Here is a 12,635-nt window from a genome sequence, read left to right as displayed (position 1 = left end):
ATTAGACAAAGATATTTTTTGGGATAATATAAAGAAAAACGTAGAAAATTTTGGTAGGAAATGTATTAGTTGTCAGAAAAAGAAATTAGTTGGAATAAAAATAAAACAGCCGATGGTAATTACGGACACATCTGCAGAAGTTTGGGATAACATAGCTTTAGATATAATAGTACCAAATAAAACATCAGCTAACGGATATTCATACACCTTAACAATGCAAGATGACCTTTCAAAATATTGTTTTGCAATACCTTTAGTAACCATGACAGCAAAAGATATCGCCATAGCTTTAGTCGAAAATTTCATATTGAAACACGGTTGCTCGAAAGTAATTTTGACAGACCAAGGTCAAGCTTTTATAGGTAAAGTAATGGGTTGGGTAACTAAAATTTTTAAAATGAAACAAATAAAAACAACAGCTTTTCATCCTTAATCAAATGGTTCTCTAGAAAGAAGCCATCAAGTTTTAACAGATTACATTAAACACTTTACAAGTCACGGTGATTGGGATAAATGGTTACCTCATGCAAGTTTTGCCTATAACACAAGTGTACATGAAGGTAAAGAATTCACACCGTATAGAGTAGTTTTTGGTAAAGAAGCACGATTACCATCAGAATTTTCATATTTAGATGAGATTCCGACATACGCAGATTTTGTTAAAGAACTCGCAACTCGATTATTACAATCACGAAATAAAGCAAGGCAGAATTTAGAAAACTCAAAGAAAAAAATCAAAACAACGTTACGATAAGAACGTTAATCCAATTAAATTTAAAATAGGTCAAAATATTTACTTAATTAAAAATCAGAAAGACGGTAAATTTGACGTCAATTATTTAGGTCTTTACAAAGTGACATATATAATACCGGACAAATACGATATAGAAACAGAATTTAAGCCAGGAAAACGAAATATTATTTATTGCGATAGAGAGAAAATAGCGCACTAAAATATAAATTTTTCTTTCACCACTTTGTCTTATTACTAATCTTCATTCTAAATTTGCAAAAATAAAAACAAGCAAAGTCTATGAAAATTTATAACAACGAGCCGAAACAACTTTTTTTCAGATTGTTGAAATTGATAAAATAGTTAAAAAAAAATTTCTACAACAATAATAAAAATGTACTCAAATAAATTAGAAAAAACTGCTATTAATTAAAATCGAGTATTAATACTGAGAAAGTTCGAAAAATAATTTCTTTGATTATATCATTATCACGAAAAATTATATATAAAACAAAAGACAGAAAAAAGAAAAAAAAATTTTTAAAAAATCTAAAGACTTCAATAGAAATATAACACATAGACTTAAGAAAAATGTAAGATGTCTTTTTTATTTAGCAAATACAAACTTAAGATTTCGAAATAATATTATTTACACTGATAAAATTTTTTTTATTTTAGTAGAAATTTAAAAGTAGGGAAATTTTATTTTTTTTATAACATCCAAAACAGCACTATACAATAAGAAAAGATACAATTCTTTTTCTTTTTTTTTTGTTACAACAAAACAATAAATAAATACATGCAAAAGATATAGATATATACGATTTAAATCGCATGTTAAACAAAAAATTGATACAACAAAGGCAAAAAAAAAAACTTCTAACAAAAAAAAATATATAATCACGAATATGTATTAAGTGAAAAAGAAAAAAAAACCAGTAAAATAGTTATCAAAAATCCATATACAAGAAGATATAATTGTATGTAAACCTAGAACGAAATAATTTTTTTTAACCGGAAATCCGAAACTGAGATACAACTAGCTTTCAGCTAAATAAAAAAGACTTTATCATTTTATTTAAATCTTATAATTCATAAATTGCAAACGATATGAAAAATAATTGAAGTAGCTTCGACAATTCAAATATTACGAAATTTTTCTTTACAATGACACAAGATTGTTTTGAATTTCCCACCACGGTCTAAAGTAAGAATTTATTTACTAACATTAACACAGTAGTTGTTAATATTTTAATAGATGTACAATATTTTTCAGCTAAAATAAGCATTTGAATAATGGGATGCAGGTCGGTACACAGATTCCTTAAATTTGAAATAAAAACTATTGTATAGAATACAAAAAAAATACATTTTTTTGACGAAAGGTAAGGCCCAAAACAAGCAGGGTGCTTGTCCATCGGGCAGAAAGGTGATACGTCCCAGCCTGCTCATCAGATGGCTCTGCCAATTTTTCAATCTTGAATAATAAGAGACCGATCTGAGACCTATCAAATCGATATATTTAAATAATAGAATTATTAATAATAATATATTATCTTTAAACCTTTTTTAATAGGCATACATCTAAAAATAGTCAAATAGATAAAATATTCTTAATGCATTATATTAATTATTCATCGCCATCGATTTCTCTAAATGAATGTCGATGAAAAAAGATAGATAAGAACGGTTGTACGACAAATAATGATCATCAAAAGAATAGAAAAATGGAAACTAGTTTTTTCCGGAAATATCTGGAAATTTGGAGAAACATCGTCCGACTGCTGACGCTACTGCATCAGCGTCGAACGATGATAACAAACTCCAACTTTTGGGAATAAGGCCCTAATACCTTATCCCACTTTTCTCTAGGGTGTCAGCTCGCGCAATAATATAAAAAGCCGATGCCCAATGCATTTCCCTTACACTCTTACGTTCAGACATCAACGAGAAGTGATAGTAGTGCGGCTTCGTGCACGCAAGTAAAACTCCCGGTTTAATTAAAATATACTATGTTTTTGACACGAAGTTATTTGTCAAATAGTCACTTTAAAACTCGAATGTATTTTCAACCTAATTCTTCGACTATTCTATTTCATATGAAGAATGTAACTCAAGTTATGGTGGTAAACTAAAAAGCCTAAAGTATAAAAATATAACAAGTATGTCAAATTGAAATGCAAATTTTGTACAAATTGTATTAAATCTGACAATGTACAAGTGTCAGAAAATAATTTCTATAAGAGTACATTGGAAGGTATCGGACTCCATAGATTAGTATGATAGTAAGCCGAAAACAGCAATCCATTTCAACGCTGGCTTCTGCTAGTAGGAATAGTTATCTTAAACAAGAAGGTGTTAGCACAGCCTTACTCAAATGTCCTCATATGTACTAAGGACAAAACCACTCTGTACGATGGCTCATAGTAATGTCACTTATGGTATAGTGGTAAACGTAATAGCTTAAAGATACAAAAATATAACAAGTATGTCAAATTCTAATGCAAATTTTGTACAAATTAATTCAAATTTGACTATGTCCAAGGATCAGAAAGTACTTTCTATAACAGTACATTGGAAGATATCCAACTCCATATACTAGTATGATAATAAGCTGAAAACAGCGATAAATTCTAACGCTGACTCGTACTAGAAGAAATAGTAATCTAAAACAAGAAGGTGTTAGCACAGCCTAACTTGTATATCCTCATATGTACTAAGGACAAAACTACTTTGTATCATGGCACATACTTATGTAACTTAAGTTATAGTGGTAAATTTAAGAGCACAAAGATACGAAAATATAACAAGTATGATAAATTAAAATCCAAATTTTGTACAAATTGTATCAAATTTGACAATGTACAAGTATCAGAAAGTAGTTTTTATTACAGTACATTGGAACGTATCCGCCTACATATACTTTTTTTTTTTGTTTTTTTTTTTTAACTAGAAAGAGGGGTGAGGGAAAAAATGTTATTATGCACCGTAGAAGACAATACCCATACGGAAAGCATAAACTGCCCTCCATATGCGTGTTGCCCTCCGTGTGCCGGACTCCTCTCCCACAGATGTTTTCTACCATGACAGTAAGTAGTGACTGTATCTTTGGGAGCCTTACCGGCTAAAAACCTCACTCTCTTTCTCTTCCATACCTAGCCCTGCGAAACCGCGTGAGCATTACTTCACAGTACTAGACACTCCCCCGCTGCTCTCGCAGCTACTCCTCCGTCTCTTCTTCCCTCTTCTTCTCCTTCAGGACCTCTTTTACAAACATTGTCATCATCGTATAATTGTCTGCCGTCGCCAACATCCAAGGTATGACCAGGTCAGCGACATTTGGCACTTCTTTCTCGTTCTGAAAACGCAGCCGCATTTCAGACCAACGCTGACAGAAAAAGAAAGTGTGCTCGGCAGAGTCGACAACGTTCGGACAGTATTGGCAATAAGGATCGGTTCGGATCCCCATGCGATACAAGTACTCATTAAACTGTCCATGACCGGACAGAAATTGGGTAAGATAGTAATCTACCTCCCCCTCCTTTCGTATTATCCAATCACGGACTCGTTTAATGAGCCTGAATGTCCAACGTCCCGTTTCCGCAGATTCCCATCGCTCTTGCCAGAGTTTCAGGGTCGCTTCGCGTTCTCAAGCCTTCACACTTTCCAACAGTTCTTCCCCAGCCCTACGGGCATCCCAGATGCGCTTCCTCTCGAACCCCAAAAGGTCGATCGGAATCACACCCGCCATGACCATAACGGCTGCTTCCAAAACCATACGGTAAGCGCAAGCTACCCTCAGCGCGCCTCTTCGTTGCACGGATGCCAGTCGTCGACGATAACTTTCTACTTTGAGTGGCTCACACCAGATTTCTACTCCGTAGAGCATTATCGAGTGTGAGACGCTCATGAGAACTCGTCTACGGCTGCTTCTCGGTCCTCCGACGTTAGGCATCAACCGAGAAAGACTTGTTACCAACGTCATCGCTTTTTTAGTCGCATCGACAATCTGATCGCAAAACGTAAGCTTCGTATCGATCGTCACCCCAAGTTATTTCAAAGAACTTACACTCTCGACGTGTTGATCCACGACGAGAGCCCGGAAAGAACTCAGAAACCACCTCTGGGCTGTGAGTACTATAACCTCCGTTTTCGCCTTAGCTAATGCCATATCATGGTCATTTAGCCAGGTGTCCACTTTGGTCGCGACCAGACTTGCTAATCTTTGTGCACTCTCGTAAGAGCACGCAAGGATTAGCGCCGCCACATCGTCAGCAAACCCCTCCAGTATCACCTCGCTCGGTAGATCTAAACGTAGAAAAGCGTCGTAAAGGATGATCCAGAGTTCTGGTCCTAAGACCGAACCCTGAGCCACTCCCCCAGTCAGCTTCATCATCTCGCCAAAAGTAGTCTCATAGATCAAGAAACGATTACGTAAGTAATCATCTATGATCCGAATAAGATAGACAGACCTAATTTCTCAAGTGCCCCCATTATGTCTGGCCATCGTGCCAAATTAAATGCATTCTTGACATCGAATGTCATCATAATGCATACTAGACGGGACCGATGGTTTCTCGTCTAAGCTCTTTTGGCAAATGAAAGCGCTTCAGAAATAGCACTGATTGTGCAGCGACCAAGCCGAAAACCATGTTAGTTTCCCGCTAAGCCACCGGCATTCGCCACTTCGATTCTCAATCGATTTCGAATTAACGACTCGAAAATTTTTCCTGCAACGTCCAGCATGCAAAGTGGCCTGTAGGACGAAGGAGTGTACAGTGGACCCTTTCCTTTGTCTAACAGGACTAACCTTTGCAGCCTCCACCGCGCAGGAAAAACTCCAACCGAAATACACGAGTTATAAGTACTCAGTAGCAGTTCTTCATGCTGGGGGACAAAAACCTTATAGACCTCAACGGGGATACCGTCGGGGCCCAGGGCCTTGCCTCCCTTGAGACCTCTTACAACCCGGCGTAGTTCAGCTGCCGAGAAAAGCGGGCACTGGTCATCGGGTATAGTCCACACAGGACTGTCCTGATTTTCGCGTTCCGGAAACAGGACATTAACTATTTCCTGCATCGGATCAGGTTCCATAGGAGATACCGGACTGCGAGCCATGAATTTTCGAGTAACAATCTGGTAGCCAAGGCCCTTATAGATCATTTTCTACTTTTTCGCAGACCGCCTTCCAGCCTCTCCCTTTGCTTTCCTTGATCGCCATGACCAGTCGCTTCTTCGCCGCCTTATACTCTTCGTTTTTCTGCTGCCCAGTATCACGCTTTCGCGTCCTGAGTGCTTGCCTCCAAAGACGCAAACACTCAGCCCTGAGCAGCTCAATCTCACCAGTCCACCAGTAAGCTGGCTTCCTGTGTGAGCTTGCGGAACGTCGAGGCATAGCAGCGTCGCAGCCTGAGACGAAAGCTTTCATCGTACGGTCAACAATCATCTCCACATCTTCGCGCGTCTCAGCAGGCAGAGGAAGAAAAGCCTCGACCCTGTCAGAGACCGCTTTTTGTAAAGCACCCTCATCCAGCCCAGAAACTTTCCAACCCACCCACTTCATTGAACGCTGGTACACTATCGCAGGGTTCCCCCGTAGATCGTGGACCGTATACGAGATGTATTGGTGATCGCTTGCTGTAAACTCCTCAAGAACGGCCCAGTCCGAGATCACAGCAGCTATCCGTTGAGTAGCAAATGTAAGATCTACAATAGACCCACGTGTACCAACTCTCCGGAAAGTTACCGTGTTTCCCTTGTTCATAATGACAAGATCAAAACCTGCCATCATGTCTAAGAGTGCAGACCCACGCGTGTCGGTCCATTCCATCCCCCAATTGGTAGATTTCGCATTGAAATCACCACCTACCACGACTTCTTCCTCAAGATTGCGAATGACTCTTTCGAGTTCATTCACTCTCCTTCGAAAGGCCGCAATAGGCTCATTGGGTGTGAAATAGCACAACACGAAGGTGATCGCGGGCGTAACTACCCATACAATACCATCTCTGGATCCACTATCTTTTACAAACCCAGACCCCAGGTCCGGAATCCAAATTGCCGCTGTGCCCGATGGGTCACAGAACCAATGTGGTCCGGACTCTGAATGGTATTGTTCTGAAACCAGAACAATATCTATTCTGCAGTCTTTTCTCCGTGCCAGAAGTAGATCGAGCGATGTTCTGCATCGTTGTAGATTCGCCTGCAGTACCTTAGCCATTTTTGTGGGAAGTGCACCGCCGCAAACCGATCACGTGATCCACAGATCGTCCATCCCCTACCGCAACACAGAGGTGGCAGCGAGGTGGATTGGGGCACGTCTTGGTCTGATGGTCCGCCTGGCCACAACGCCAGCAATGACTTGACCGATCCTCTTTCGCCTTACACAATCTGGTCGAATAACCAAGATCGTGACAGCGGAAGCATCGATCAAGTCGTTCCCAGCGGCGGATACGGCAGACCAACCAGCCCACTTGACCTTTCCCAAAGTCTTTAAAGCAATGGCGACCTCGCATCTTGCCTCAATGAAGGCACGGACCGCTCCCCATTTACTGGGTTGAGTTATGTTAACTTTGAGCTCGTCTGCACCTACATTGGTGCTCCGACGCAAAGCCTCCACCACCTCTTCAACCGTCGTTACCGCGTCCAGTCCGCCAAGAACCACAGTAGTGGTCGGAACAAGATGGCGCACAGCAACGACTCCACCAGCTGCCTCGGTAATCTTCTTATCGAGAGCAGAGCGATCTTTAACAGATCCCTCGAACTCAATAATAAGACTACCTTGCCTGGCTGTCCTTATCGATCTTACACTAGTAGTAAGATCCTCCGGGAAAAGTTTTGATCGCAGTGCTCTCAAAACTTCTCCAGACGATCTTGACTCATCTGGTGTGATCAAAACGGCCTCCGCCCGTTGTCGTATCCTCCGCTGCTTGACTTCCTTGGATGCTGTGGTCCGTTGCGTCGCTGGTCCTGTTGGTCCTGGTCCCGCCGGACCACCGTCCATGGCTGCATTCTCCTTTTTCCGTTTCTTCCTCTTCTTTTTCTTCCCTTCTACAACGATGAATGGAGCACCGATGGTCTTCTGATCTCCCTTCACCGTCTCCGGTCTCTTCTTCTTCTCCCTTCCTGCTTCTTCAGGAGACAATAGCGGGCACTTCCCGGTCGAGGCCTCATTGCCGTGGGCCGTAACTTCCGAAAAGGAACAACCGACCAACTCTTCAGGCCCTTTAGGTAGGCTAGACGGCTCACCGTCTTTTCTTGGAGGTACCCTTTTCTTCTTTTTCGGGGTTTTCCTTTGAGCTGCCTCCTTCCGAAGTTGCTCCTGACGATGCTACTCCTTTATCAGACGCTCACGCTCCTCCGCCTCCACTGTCGCGTGTTTCCTCTGGGCATCTTTCCAGTTTTTGCGATGCGTCAAAAGCTGCGTTAGAATCAACGCGGCCTCCTTTACTCATGCAGTCACCTCAGACGCCACGGTCTTCTTCCTGACGATAGTTCGGAGGGTCTCCTGAAGCTCCTGGAGACCTGAATCCTCCTTAGAGATCGCCGCGTCTCTCGTCGGGAGACTCTCCCTCGAAAGCAAGCCAGGATCTTTGGCCTTGCCTTCACTTGGCGTGTCGACATTTTTTCCCTTAGCCAAGTGGTCCACCAAGGGCGTCGAGCAGTCACTGGATAACGACCGCGCAAGTGCTGCTGTGCCACCTGACGCTGCCGTGGCTGAGGTATCCCTCCCCTGCTCCGTAAACGAAATTTCCTTATGAGACTTTTCCATCGTAATTAAAAATCGAGACACCTGAATCATCACGCTCGTCATTCATTTAAAGAAGTGTAGCTTCTCCTGAGTGGTCCGCAGTGAGTCTTTTTCAGGTCACGTCCCAGTTGTTAGACCGGTAGTAACTCTCTATGGAGCTCACTAACCCAAACTTTCCTCCACGCGAAAAATCATCAAAGATGATATCGTCTGGGAGTACTCATAAGGGCCATTCCCCTATCCGCCACCCGAGGACGCGGTCGGTTGGTCTCAAGCCCTGACGATGACATGAGATGGTAGACTTTTTCATCTTCCCGAGTAATGATGTCGCCATCATTATTCCTGAAAGATTGAAGAGAGTCACCCTCGTCATCACCGTCAACTTCCGAGATTAGTAAGAGTAGTTTTCTAAAACAAGAAAGTGTAGGCACAGCCTTACTTATGAGTCCTCATATATACTAAGGACAAAACTACTCTGTATTATAGCTTATAAAAATGTGGCATGGGTCTTGGGAGTAGAGTTAAGAGTCTAAAGATACAAAAATATGACAAGTATGTCAAATTAAAATTCTAATTTTGGAAAAATTAGTAGTAGTCTAAAACACGAAGGTCTATAAAAAGCCTTACTTGTGAGTCCCGATATTTATTAAGGACAAAAAGACTGCGTATTATGGCATATAAAAATGTAACTCAAGTTTTGGTGGTGGACTTAAGAGCCTAAAGATACAAAAATATGATAAGTATGTCAAATTAAAATGCAAATTTTGTACAAATTGTATAAAATTTGATAATTTACAAGTATAGAAAAATATTTTTTTTTGAGAGTTCATTGGAAGGTATCCGCCTTTGTATAGTTGTATATTAATAAACTGAAAACAGCAATTTGTTTTGACGCCAACTCCTACTAGCAAGAGTAGTAGTCTAAAACAAAAAGGTGTAGGCACAGCCTTACTTATGAGTCCTCATATATACTGAAAAAACTACTCTGTATTGTAGCTTATTAAAATGTGACATAGGTCTTGGTAGTGGACTTAAGAGCCTAAACATACAAAAACATGACAAGTATGTCAAATTAAAATGCAAATTTTGTACAAATTGTATCAAATTTGACAGTGTACGACTTTAAAAAAATATTTTTTTTTCATAGTACATTGGAAGGTATCCGCCTCGATATACTTGTATATTAATATCCTGAAAACAGCGATACGTTTTGACGCCGGCTCGTACTATTTTTCTATTTAGACGTATACAAACAAAATACAACATTTCCGAGACGTTTTGGAAAGTTGCAGCTTTCGACGATTGAAGACCGGAAAAAGTAATTTTCCAAATTTTGTTCCAAATGTCTGAAACTCTGTCAAACCAAGCTTACGACGTCTGTTTAGACGTATATGAACAAAATAAAGCGTTTCCGAGAAGTTTTTAAAAGTTCAATTTTCGACTAATGATAACTTGGGAACGCGATTTTCCACCTTTTTTCCGAATAACTGGAACCACAACAAACCAAGCTGGGGACGTCTATTTAGACGTAAATAAACAAGATAAAGCGTTTCCGAGAAGTTTTGAAAAGTTGCAGTTTTCGACCCTTAGAGAATGAAAAACCCGATTTTCCAATTTTGTTCCGAATGTCTAAAACTCTGTCAAACCATACTTAAGACGTCTATTTGGACGTATGTAAACAAAATGAAGCGTTTCCGAGAAGTTTTAAAAGTTGCAGTTTACGACGATTGAAGACGGGGAAACGCAATTTTCCAATTTTGTTCCCTCTAGTCGGAGAAGCCATAAAAAATCCTGGGAATAATTTATTTTTCGAGTTGAGACCCATATCAGAATTGAATGGACATGGTCGGGATGGGTGGACATGGGTGGAGATGACGATTCATGAAGAGTAGCCAGAATGAGATGGAGTAGTCAATTCATGAAGACACTCTCGAGCCCATTGTGTTGCGTCTTTGCGGATGCCCGGCCAGGAAAATTTTTTGCGAAGCAGTTTTGAAGTGATCCTACCACTGGGGTGTGCTGGATTATGAATTGTGTTGAATGCAGATTTGCGTAGTGAAGCTGGGATGTACGGTTTGACGATGCCTGATGAGATGTCTGCGAAGATTTTGATGCCTTGTTCGACTTCCAGTTCTTGAAGATGCAGTGATGTTGAATTCTGGATAAGATCTGGTAATTCTTCGTCATTGAGTTGTTCATTGTGTATGGTTACTGGGCTGAGTACGGTTGGCATGTTTATGGTGTTTATGCGTGATAGAGCGTCTGCGACTACATTATCCTCGCCTTTCACATAGATTATGTCCGTGGGAAATTGAGAAATGTATTCTAGTTGTCTGAGCTGTCGTTCTGAGGCTTTTTCGAGTTTCTGTTTGAAGGCGTGAATCAGAGGTTTGTGGTCAGTCTTGATGATGAAGTTTCTGCAGTCTAACAGATGATGAAAAAATTTTATTGATGCGAAAATGGCTAATAACTCGCGGTCGTAGGTGCTGTAACGTTGTTCTGTAGGACTTAGCTTGCGTGAGAAGAATCCCAGCGGTTGCCAGGTGTTGTTGATGAGTTGTTCCAGTTTGGCTCCAATTGCCATTGAAGATGCGTCAGTTGTTAGAGTCAGAGGTGCTGTAGGCGAAGGGTATGCCAGGAGGGTGACATCAGCCAGTTTTTGTTTGCAATCGTTGAATGCTTTTTCAGCTTCTTCAGTCCAGGCGATTTTTGACTTGTCTTTTTTGATGGAACGACGAAGGTAGTTGCTGAGAGGTAATTGAGTGTGTGCTGCTTGTGGTATGCAGCGTCTGTAGTAGTTTGTGACTCCGAGGAAGCGTCTGAGTTCTTCTATAGTCTCGGGTTTTTTGTAGTTGAGGATTGCGTCGACACGGTCAGTTACAGGTTTGTAACCTTGCGCATTGATGACGTAGCCCAGGAAATTTACTTCTGGCTGGCCAAAAAGACATTTGCTGACCCTGGTTAAAAAAAAGAATTAAAGAGGATTAAAAATTTTTTTGATCCTTTTTAATTCTCGTCAGAGAATTAAATAGAATTAAGGAGAATTCAAATTTAGAAATTTTTAATACTTTTTTATTCTCTTCAGAGAATTAAATAGAATTGAGGAGAATTCACATTAAGGAATTTTCAATACTTTTTAATTCTCTTCAGAGAATTACATAGAATTAAGGAGAATTCATATTTAGAAATTTTTAATACTTTTTTATTCTCTTCAGAGAACTTGATAGAATTAAAGAGAATCAATGTTTCGAAATTTTCTATACTTTCTAATTCTCTTCAGAGAATTACATAGAATTAAGGAGGATTCACTTTTAGAAATTTTCAATACTTTCTAATTCTCCACAGAGAATTAAATAGAATTAAAAAGAATTTAGTATCATTAGCTTTTCATTCTATTCAATCCTCCTTGGAGAATTGAAAAGTATTAAAAAGAATTTACAGTTGCAATTGGCAATACTTATTCTATTTAATTCTTCATGAAGGATTAAATAGTATTGAATTGGATCTAAAATATAAGACTTTCAATACTACTGAACTCTCTACAGAGAATTAAAAAGTATTGACAATTTCTAAATTTGAATTCTTCTTGATTCTATTTAATTTTCTACGGAGAATTTAAATGTATTGAAAGTCTTTACTCTTAGATCCTTTCTAATAATATTTAATCATTCATGAAGGATTGAATAACATTGAATAGTATTTAAAATACATGACTCAATACATCTGAATTTTATGTAGAGAATTAAACATTATCAAGAAGATCAAATGAAAAAGTGGTAGTACCTAAGAGTAATCTAAATTTATCAATGTAAAAACTTTATTCATTAATGCTCTTTATAAATATTGAAGCAAAAGAAAAGTTGTTATTTCATTTATTTTTGTCATTTCCGTCATCACTCTCAGATTCTTCATTTAAAAATTGCCGATATTTTTCTTTTATTCCTTCATCCACCTCATTTTCTTCTTCATAACTTTTGTCATCTTCGATTATGTCATTGTTTCCACCTTTTTCATTGTCTTCTCCTTCAACACTTACATCTGTTCCGATTTACTTTTTCTTTAGACTGCTTCGTTTTTTTAGGATTTTTTGTTTTATCTTTAAGATTCCCAATATATTTAGATATATGTTGTCTCATTTTTCCCACCTCTTGA

General features: G+C 39.3%; 1 protein-coding gene across 1 annotated transcript; it reads right to left on the bottom strand.

Annotated features, from left to right (window-relative positions):
• Window positions 1-5,885: 5,885 nt before the first annotated feature.
• LOC103571673 (uncharacterized) lies at window positions 5,886-6,953 on the bottom strand. The gene has a single exon (XM_008549914.1). The coding sequence runs from the start codon at window positions 6,951-6,953 to the stop codon at window positions 5,886-5,888; it is 1,068 nt and encodes a 355-aa protein (XP_008548136.1).
• Between the last annotated feature and the right edge of the window lie 5,682 nt (window positions 6,954-12,635).

This window comes from Microplitis demolitor, chromosome 4, assembly GCF_026212275.2.
Source record: "Microplitis demolitor isolate Queensland-Clemson2020A chromosome 4, iyMicDemo2.1a, whole genome shotgun sequence".
In the NCBI taxonomy this organism is placed as follows: domain Eukaryota; kingdom Metazoa; phylum Arthropoda; class Insecta; order Hymenoptera; family Braconidae; genus Microplitis; species Microplitis demolitor.
Note: the sequence above shows the minus strand (reverse complement) of the source record. Positions and strands in the feature narration are given on the sequence as shown.

What these genes read in the sequence shown, in the direction of transcription:
- LOC103571673 (XM_008549914.1), bottom strand. Translation starts at nt 6,953, where the DNA reads ATGGCTAAGGTACTGCAGGCGAATCTACAACGATGCAGAACATCGCTC.